The sequence below is a fragment of the Amphiura filiformis genome, chromosome 6 (assembly GCF_039555335.1).
Source record: "Amphiura filiformis chromosome 6, Afil_fr2py, whole genome shotgun sequence".
Lineage (NCBI taxonomy): Eukaryota > Metazoa > Echinodermata > Ophiuroidea > Amphilepidida > Amphiuridae > Amphiura > Amphiura filiformis.
The window spans coordinates 57531319-57542272 of NC_092633.1; the positions used below are offsets into that span (position 1 = coordinate 57531319).

Here is a 10954-nt window from a genome sequence, read left to right on the forward strand (position 1 = left end):
TTGTTTGTTTGGCGATTTAAATGGTCGCTCAATTTCGCTTACATTCAGGCCTACAGACCAAATAATTTGTGTGCAAGTCCTCTGTACATATACCTAAATTGTGTCCAAGTCCGTTGTAAGAAAATAGTGTATGGGAGTTGCACAGACAACCATGGTGACACAAACATACAAATTGATGACCGAGTTTTCAAAGAAATAGCAACCTTCTGTAGCCCCACCCAGCCTTGTATCTGTAATTTAGCTGTCTAAATATTACATTTCTATTTAAATGGATTAAATTCACACCATGTGTAATATCAATTTGATAATTATTGGCAAACCAGAAAATGTGACAATTTCCCCTCTGCATTAAGATCATCTGGACAGTATAAACACCCTATGGTTTCCTGGTCTGGATAGACTTGCAGTAAGTTGGTCAAGTCATACACCTAGAAAATGTGGCAGGACTGATGAAAGCAACTAGAGTAACCATTTCTCAACCAACCGCTGAAGACATTTAATGAGTGCCTAATTTAAAGGATAGTTCACCAATTTCCTGCTTCCATTGGGTTATTCCAGGTGAGGGGGGCAGGACATGACACAAACAGTGGTAGCATTTTCGTCCTTTCGCCTCAGTGTCCCCCTTTTCTAGACCAATTTTGGTATATGGATGGGTCCTTTTTATCAAAATTTTCTTCTTTTTTTTTTTTTTTTTACTTTTGGTATATTGATGTGTTTGTCGCAATGTGAGTGCATTGTAAGACCTGGCAAGCAGATCTGCACATTCTTCATCCGGAAATTAAAAATAGGACAAAAACAACTCATATGCTTTGAACATACTTGCATCAATCACATGGTTTCTCCTACACCCTGAAATACTTGGTAGCACTTCTGTCTTGTTGTGTGCATACTCTCAAGGCAGAAACATCGTATCCATCAGGCAGAGAGGGAGTGTAGCCTTTGGGGTTGTCTCATGTTCTGTATGCCGTTAAGTCTGCAAGGGCCAGAGACTGGCTGTAAATTTTGGTAACCCGACCACCATATTTCTCATACATAACATACTGGTAATATAAGAGGTAAACTCCTATGTAACACCTTGGGTTACATCACAGCTACATCCATTTTGTAAAAGACATTTATGACCAGAAAGGGGCAGCTTTCACTAGGATCCACAACATGCTCATCTATCAGGAAACAATTCATTGACCCCAATATATTTGTACATTCATTGAATGACCTTTGAAAATTTGGGTACAAAAACTCAAATTTTGCACTATGATTGTTTGATTGAGGTTATTAAACTATGCCATTGGGATGAGGCCATTGTGGTTCACAGTGTTTGGACATTTTGAACCCAATACAGGATTAATCCAAAATGAGAGTTTAGTGTAAGAAGGTCTTATCTGCTATAGTTGCCCTTGATAATTTTATAAAAATATGATACCAGGCAGCTATAGTAGATGAGGCCTTTATGATCTAACACCTTCAAAAATTACATTAGATTTTTTTCCACATTTTGTGGACCCTGAAGTTTGAAAGCTTGGACCTAATGTATCCGTAAGCAAAAGCACATTGCTGTGGTCAGGGAAAAGTGTTTTTGTGGCCTCACCTGGGGTAATTCATTCAGAAATAATGTAGCTCAATTTCAAAAACAGTGCCTCTGTTTGCATTGGATGTTTTCGTACAGCTCCCCGTCATCTGCAGACATCGCTCCATCTCTTTCGGTTCTGATAACATCATTTTGAAATGCTTGAGAGGACATGACCATATTGATACATTGATTAACCAACGGGTCCATACAACTCAATTAAATGCACGGACTTGCAGACATTACAACAAAATATTTAACATGGCTTTGAACATCACAACTAGAGTTTTGGTTTTGAACCAATGAGGAAAATATTTTATTTTCTATTCTGGACTAAAGTGATCTTGGGGTTGAATCAATATCGAGTTTTAAAGAAGTTAATAAGTTTTTCAGGTGGGTAAAAAGTAAGAAAAACTGAAAGTGTGAACATTAAAATGTGTAAAAGGAATGAACCTGAAATGTCCTTCCATTGCATTCATGTAGAAATAAATGATCTCAATGACAGATAGAGATTGATTGGTTGAAATAATAAAATGGAAATAAGGAGTTTTATGGGTCAATTGGGCTATTCCATTTAAAATCACACACCCCCTGTGGAAGATTCTACTGGTATCTCAATTCCTGTTGCACCTTACGTTAAGTCCAGCTGGAAATTTTGACTAGTTTTATGTGAAATTCCACCTGGAAATATGCAAGTCCAGTTGAATTTGGCACAATTTGGCCTAAAATTAAACAATTTTCTTTGGAATTCCAAAATCATTCACTTCATATTGATAAAAATAGTTGGATATGGAATCAGACACTGCTGAATTTGGTTTGAATTCCAAAATCTTGCACAGTGGGGGGTGTAGTTTTCAACTGGAACAGCCTGTTGCTCTGCTTCATTTCAAGTACAGAGTGGACAAAGTTTGCTGTATAAGCATCTACACCTGAGGAGTGGTATTATAATATCATCTTCTTTTGGCAACAGACATTCACATCTCACTTTCCATATTAATTTTTAATAAAGAGTGAAAGAAGACACACGGATAGTGTTCTCGCTTTTCACATTGGCTTGAAAGTGAGTGACAGGGCTAGCCATTGCATTGCCTTCGTGCTTTGACACACTTATCGATTCACTCGATGTGGGTTTCTCAGCATGGTTATCATGGTTATAGGGAAAAATGTAATAACTTATTGTCAGCCATGTCTACACACAGGATGTCAATGTAATATTTGGTAGTATAAAGAAATACTTGATGTAATTTTACAAGACACAATATTCACAAGAAGAAAATGCTTTTACAGTAAGGTACTGGAGCCAAATTTGTTTGAGCTTTTGATCAACCATCAATGCTTGGCCGATCCTTATTATTTATGAAATTTCAATTGACTGTTTGTTAATGTGTCAATAGTTAATTATTGTGTGTAAAGTGTCAACCAATAAAATTGTACTGTTAATTACAACTAATTAGTTTAAGTATCGAAGGTGCATTGATGTTCAATTCCAAGATCGAACTTATGTGGCAGCAGTCCTTATAAGGCACAAAAAAGTGGGGAAAAAGGTGTTTGCCATATTTCAAGTCCTCTTTGATCTCAGATGTACCACAATGGGCTAGTCCAGTTGAAATCCACACACCTCTGGAAGACATGACCTTAATCTTCCACACAGTGAGTGTGAATTTATATCTTCCATAGTGTGTGTATGGATTTCAAGTGGAACAGCCTATTGATGCTGATTTAGTGTACAAATGTTACTAGTTTCTTGAAAATACAAAGATGAGTTTCATAACTCATCAAAGATACGCCAAATTCATCTTCTAGAGCCACTTTTTCAGTACAACAAGTATGACCTATTACGTACAACAGTAATTAAGCTATTGTAATGTAGGTAAGCTTAAATATACAAATCCTCTTATTACCTATAACCCCAGTCATGTATCTAGGACACTATATAAGCTATAAAACTTTGCTTGCAGACTACACTTAACAACCAAATTACCGCTAAGTGAAACGCCGGTCTAAAATTGTCTTTTAGATTGGTTTGAAGTAGATATGATTAAATTTATAATTACCAATATGACTACATGTGTAATTATTGCATAGCACTATTAGTGCTATTAAAAAAATGCTGCCATGCTGATATTTTGTATATGAAAGTACTATCTCCCAAGTCGTTTTTTTCCCTTATGTAACCCCGGCAGGCCATTTAACTAGGACACTTAGTCTGCTGTGTCTATTCTACCAGACTAATAAAATATTTGCTCCTAGTAAGTGAAGAGGCCTTTGCTTTCTATACCTAAGGTTTTAGACTGGTTGGACAAATCCCTTTACACAGAGTCAAGTGTTGCCATTTATTTGTTCACTTTGGGCTGCTTTTTAATTGTTGTTGTGCCTCAGTATAAGTCTCCATAGCTTGAAAAACAATATTGGGCTACAACAGTCAAAGCACATACATGTAAATGTTGTAAATTTATTTCATTCAGGTGCCAAATTGCATTTCATTGCATATTGTACTTAAATTTTGAATGTGATGGCTACTTGATAGCTCTCGACAGATGCACATAAAACATAATATTTTTGATTGGTACAAGTTGCTCAGTTTGGCAAAATATAATGTTACATAAAAAACATTGTATTATGGCTTTTTAATTGTAGACAACCATCAGTAGAAATAAGTTGATTACTATAATCCTTATTAGAATTAATTATCTCTTTTCTCTTGCAAACTATATTTTGTTTCACTGCATGTTTGGTAGTGACGTCAGTGCTGTTATATGCAGTTCCGCAGACAAACAGCCCATGTACATGTGTATATATACACTATATGGGATTGGTCACTACCAATCACTACATACGTCACTACCAAATTCAAGGTGAAAGAAAGTATAGCTGTGAAGTCCTGATGAAGTCAGAGACACGTCTGACGAAAGCTTGACTACTTGGCCTACTCGTAGAATTGCTATATTGCAAAGTATAGCTGTGTTAGACAGAAGGGATATTGTTGGACTGAGGACAGGTAGAATTCAACTAAGATAGTGGCATTGGGCTATTCTAAGTTGAAATCCATGCACCCTCTATGCAAGACATGACCTAAAGACATGCCTTTCCACACAGGGAGTGTGAATTTCAAATGGGGTTACCTGATGGGTTACTCCATGTGGAATATAGGCTTACATTCCCTGTATGTATGACCTTAATTTTCCAGGGGTGTAGTAGTGGTGTGTGGGGAGGGAGTGTGAATTTCAAATGGGGTTCTCTGAATGGGTTAATCCATTGTGGAATATAGTGACTACATTCCCTGTATGGATGACCTTAATTTTCAAGGGTGCAGGGGGAGTGTAGTAGGAGGTGTATGGATTTCCAATAGAATATCCCATGTGTCTCTCACTGGTAGAATTACATATCTACTCATGTAATGGTTGGCATGAATGTGGATGAGGAGAAATATCAACTAAGTTAACCACTTTTTTGTGTGTTCATACAGGTATGGATGGTGTACAAATGTGGTGTTCAGTGGTCACACAGTCTCTGGCGCAGTTCATCAAGAGGATTGTTACCTTCTGTAAACAAATTCCAGGTATGTGTAGAAGACTAATAGCCTGAGTACACTGGGCAAATGTCATAATCATTTTTATCATGAGTGGAAATGGGTATTAATTTATCGTAAATCAAGAAGACCACATCATTGAATTGGTGTTTACCAACCATGGCAAGCGACCAATGGCGTGGCACACTGGTTGAGGTCTTTGCCTTTAGTCCGAGAGGTTCCAGATACAATTCTCTGCTCTGCAGGACCCCGCTCTCCCCATGGCTCATCTGGTAATGGCGGGGCAGATGATCCATGGTAAAAGACCTTGTTATAGTCGGTTCCGATCGGGGTAATAAGCCCGATTGTTGGCTACACTTGCCTGTCCTGTAAAATGCCCCAACCAGCTATCTACGGCAACCCCCTTCACCAGGTTACTTGTGCCTAGCAGAAGTTTTGTCAGTGTTATCTCCTACATTTCAACTGTTAATGCCTAGATATGCTTGATATAAAAAAAAAATTAAAAAATGGCTGTTGTATTTCCTGCTTTACATCATCAGGCAACTAGTCTGGTTACAGGCGTATATCAACTTTACTGAATGGCTGCAAATTCAGAATTTGGCTGAGTTGACACCCACTACACATGTTAATATATGCCAATCCTCCTACATAGAAATAAACCCAGAATTGATTGCAACATTTGCCCAGTACAAAATCCCCTATGGAAGACATAACCTTAATTTTTCACACAGGGAGTTTGAATTTCAAATGTTGTGGTTACCTGAATGAGTGACTCCTTGAAATCTACACCCCCTGTGTGGGAGATTATAAAGTGATGTCTTCCACAGGGGGTGTATGGATTTCAACTGGAATAGCCTGATGCTATAAAAATAATTCACTGGTCCCTACCACATAACACTGTTATATTGGATGCTAAGTTGTGAAAAAGAGTGGGAAAATGTGACATAGAATGAAGTTGATTGATTAAACATGTTTGTTCTAAATAGCATCATTTACAAATCAACCATAAAATAAAGTTACTTAAAAGCTTAGGACATCTTTGCTTCATTTTGAATGTCATCTTAATCATTGCCCCTACCATCTCCCTCCATCTCATCTGTCCTTGGTATGCCTTAACCCTCCCATACAGGTATCGACTGCCGACGGCAAGTTCCAAATTTTCTTTAAAAATTTCATAATTGTACATGACCATATTTCGAATTGGCATAAAAATGCATTTTACAAAATGAGTACAAACAAGCTCAGCATGGGTTCAGTGGTTCTTGAGATAGCTTTTGATATTTGAGAAAATACCTTAAAACCTAAAATGTTGAAGCCTATGGACGGCATGTAAACCTCTAAGCACTTTCGAGATGTTTCAAATGAATCTAGGCATCATATGCTAACACATACAATGTTATGAGTAAGGTGGGTGGTTGGCAGACCTAATCCTACTTGCCTGCATCATGTAAACTGACGACATATTGTTTTCTAGGCCAGTTCAATGAATACACATCATGTATAGATTATGAGGGCATAAATAAGTTAGCATACAGTGTGCATATAAATATATACAGAGATTGTATGTCGACCTGAAAAACGAGGAACAATTGTATTCATACATGTTTATAATAACAATTAATATGTAGAGTCGACATGAAAAAAATGAAATATGGATTACTGCCCACCTGTCCCATTTTGATTCAACAATCTTGAGATAACTATAATTTATTCGGAAAAATATTTTGGAATCGGCCTTTATTTGTGAAAAGTATAATAGAGCTCCCTGCAAGGCATAGAATACTTGTGCTATATTGGTGGAGATGGGACACTTCTAAATATGACAAGATGCCTGCGACTTGAATAATGTCATGCTAGTCGTTACAGGGCATTTCCTTTTCAAAGAATTGTAATTTATATCAGCATGATTTGTGTGTAATACATCACAACAAATACTTGACAAACCTGTTTTTTTTTAAATAAATCATGAAAAGGTGTTTTGAGCTTTGGTAGTTGTGGATTTAATATTATGGTGATGCAGGTATGATCCTGTCTACATTTACAGCAGAAATATTTTGGGGCTCTGTTGTTTTGGGCTAATCCATTTAAACTCCACATTCCCCCTGTGGAAGAATTTAGAAATAGCTTAAGGGGAATATGAATTTGAAATGGAATTGACGCATTATCCAACTCTATTTGAATCTCGTCCTCCCTTGGGTTGAATCTTTCTCAGAGGCTATATGAAATTCAATTGGAGCTGCCTAATATGCTCATTCCATTTGAAATTCATACTCCCCCTTTGAAAGATATTTCTAACACCCAAGTTCCACAGGGGTAGTATAGAGTGTATGCAATAAATCAACCGGAACGGTATAACAATTGAAATGGCAGCCATACTGGAGGACAGTTCTAAGATAGCTTTAAGATGACAGAGGGACAGGTCTCTAGATCGATTCCACAACCATTCATACCTATCACCTGTTTTATTTTAGAATTTTAGAATCATGCGGATTGCTCTGTGGTACCTTATGGAGGACAGAATTTTATTTAAATGAGGATGACTCTGTCATGAGTGATGTCGTATTGCATACCCTCTATATGTGTATTTTAAATGGAATAACTTTTTGGAGAATGGTCACCGGGGGTTTGTGACAAGCATTTTGTCATCAGCAGTGTGTCTAAAATGGGCTTGTGTAAAGTTGAATTATTGTGATGGTCACACAGCCTGGATGATCTATTGTGATTTGTATTATTAAATTATTACTGATTGATTTCTCTCTGCAGGGTTCGGTCTTCTAGACCAACAGGATCAGATGGTCCTAGTCAAAGCTGGTTTCTTTGAGATCTTGACAGTACAAGATAGTATTGAGCTCGTCCTCTACCATTCATTTGTGCTCAATAACTTGAAATCATCGTATCACGGGCAAACATGCTGAAATTCATGCCAGCCGATCTAGTAGATGCCCTCTATGACTTTGCCGAGAGATTGCATCGGTTAAGACTCACCATGACAGAGTTGGCATTATTATCCGCCGTAGTACTCTACGCTGATGGTAGGTGTAACAGTGTTTTACTGTAAACCTTTTGACAAGAGCGTACTTCTGCGATGTTAACAAGACGCCTAAATGCATAGTATGTGTGCTTTATGCATTGTACGTGTTGTTAATTACACCATGTATATGTTGCGAGTTTCGTCTGGTCAGTATCACGGAACTGCAGTGTTGTCAAAGGTTTACAGCAAATTTACTATATAGTTGTGTGCATTCTTACTTTGAAGTCTTTCTAACTGTAAACAACAAACATAACATAATATATGTGTGCAATAGGTGATTGACCAACAATGAAAAATCTAAGAAACTAGATTAAAGATTCAGTGTTATTTACCATTTTAAACAAATATATTATCAGTGGATGCTGGTCGCAGGCCACCAACCTCCACAAGTCGTGACTACTTTGTTAAATTTGTATTTTCTCGATAAATATATTATTGCATTTCACTTAATCTCATCCATGTTTAAATGGTGTCTTGTATTTTTTCTGACCTGCAGATCGAGAAAACCTTGTGAGTCGTGAGGCCATAGGTCGCATGCAAGCTAAGCTCCTATCAGCACTAAAAGTGGAGGTCCAACGTAACCACCGTAGCGACCCACACATGTTTGCCAAGGTGTTGCTACGGCTACCAGAGCTCAGAACAGTAGACAATTTACATAATCAATTTATCATGAAGCTCAAAGTTGGCAGTACAGAATTACCCATGCCAGAGCTTTATAAGGAAGTATACGATTTACCGGGTACGCCTCCGTTTGGGTGGACGAACGGCACGACAGACCCACCGAAACCGAAACCATTGTCAGCAGCACGATCCATGATGCATAAAGGACTGATGGAAGCAGCGGATCAGTTACTTGATGAAGCCACAGCGGCTGCCACAGCAAATACCTCAAGCAAACCGTAATATATTACATAGATGTATATATACATAATGTTTGTCAAAAAGTCGGCTTTTTAAGGGTTATGGGAAATGGATTCTACAATCTTGCCAATGGTTTATTCATCATGGCACCTGCAACAAAACTGGATTCAATGTCGTATTCTACAAGTTACTTCAAACTTAATCAGATTTACGTCATGGTTTAACTAAGGTTTGTCAACCAGAAGCAGCAAGTTGTTTGTGTTTCAAGCGAGTCAACATATTCACTGGATGTGTCATGACCAACTTTTCTATCTTTTGCTGTCATATTGCAATCAAGATTGCTGGATGCATAACTAAGGTATCTTAACACTCTTAACACACACTCAAACCCGGGTTTATGTTGATAACATTAGCTGTTCCTATTCTAAACCAGTGATACAGGTGAAATGAAGGCTTATCCTGTGAGCAGTATTCTATGTTGATAGTTGTCTGAACAGAATGTAAATCATTCTTCCCATGCACTGTAACACAAGCATTTCACTTGGGTAAATCAAATTTGCCAAAGTTGATCCAAGTGGCTCAACAGCATAGAAGAACAGTCATCCAATTGTAACTATATGAACCTTTGGTAAGATTGTATAATGATTCTCATAGCATTGTCAAAAGCAATTATTTGTGTATACGTGTAGCACAGCAGCAAGTGTGTTTATGTCTCTCAGTCTGTGTTCATCTTTTTCTTGTAGGAACACAATAAACAAACAATTTGATGAAGCATCTATGTATGTACGTGAAAGCTCTTATACTAAGATATCCCTGGACTAGGCGTGCTCACAAAGCATCTGTGTGTAAGTAAGCTTACCCGTAGGGTTTGCTTCAAATTGAGGCTGAAAATGGCAACTTAGTTGTGAAACTTACTAATTAGTCATATCTCAAAGCTTACTATTGAAGTCATTTAATGCTTCATACTTAGTTTTTGATTGTAGGCTTCAATATTTCCGTTTTAAAAGAGCATGAGCACTACTGGCCTAAGTAATGGCCTCCTAGATCTATTTTGATTGGTTATAAAGAGGCCTATATCATGTATTGAGCCAATCAGAGAGATGGTAATAGTCAGTAAGGCTTAAGGGAATTAAGTCTAAAATTGCTAAGATATCTAAAAGCTCTATTTTGATTGGTTACTCAGATGATTATAACATGTAATTAGCCAATCAGTGGCTCTGTAACAAAGGCAGTAGTGCTCATGGGGTTACAGGTCTCAAACTAAATTGAAATCTAAGACTAGATATTATCGCTTGCACACATATCCCCTATGGACTTGAAATAATTTAAACATCACTTTTCTATTCAAATAAATATTCCCAGGAAATTTGACTGAAAATTGTAGTTTTGTCTTGGGATATTCCATTTGAAGTCTGCCATACCCTTGTTACAGAGGGAGGGAATTTCAAATGGAATTGGTTAGGGTTAATAATTTGGAACACATACTCCTCCCTGTATATGGCTTAACCTATATCTTCCACAACCGGAGTGAGTATTTCAAATGGAACGTGCCCAATTGTCTATTCTATTTGAAATCTGTACTCCCTCTGTGGAAGACTTCAGCTAAATATTCCACAGGGGAAGTGTGGATTTCAACTGGAATAGCCTGTCTTTAAATGGGCAACAGAACAGGGCAACATCCTTTAGAAATTGACATAGATTTACTTATGAAACCTATTTGATCAGATGCGTCAGAAAAGAAGATTACATGTAGAAAATTGATGAGAATTGACTTTGAGAATCAAAAATACAAGAAGCCTTTGGGATATTGAATCTAGTAAGCAAATACGAGCTGAGATGTAATTTAAATATGAAAAATGACTGGTTGTTTGTTGAACAAATTTGAAATCAATTCCCGTAGCAATCCAAACACTGCAATTTGGTCATGCTCTGGTTAGTTAATGAGATAATGTTAACTAAAGCAGCT

The 10954-nt window shown here is 37.4% G+C and overlaps 1 protein-coding gene across 1 annotated transcript in view; it reads left to right on the forward strand.

Moving 5' to 3' along the window:
• LOC140155703 (nuclear hormone receptor E75-like) overlaps positions 1–9833 on the forward strand; it is a 228509-nt gene extending 218676 nt beyond the window's left edge. Inside the window, 4 exon segments of the mRNA XM_072178636.1 lie at positions 5034–5126; positions 7860–7978; positions 7981–8128; positions 8624–9833. Of these exon segments, the coding sequence (XP_072034737.1) occupies positions 5034–5126; positions 7860–7978; positions 7981–8128; positions 8624–9030 (767 nt within the window). The 3' untranslated portion in view covers positions 9031–9833.
• Positions 9834–10954: the final 1121 nt, after the last annotated feature.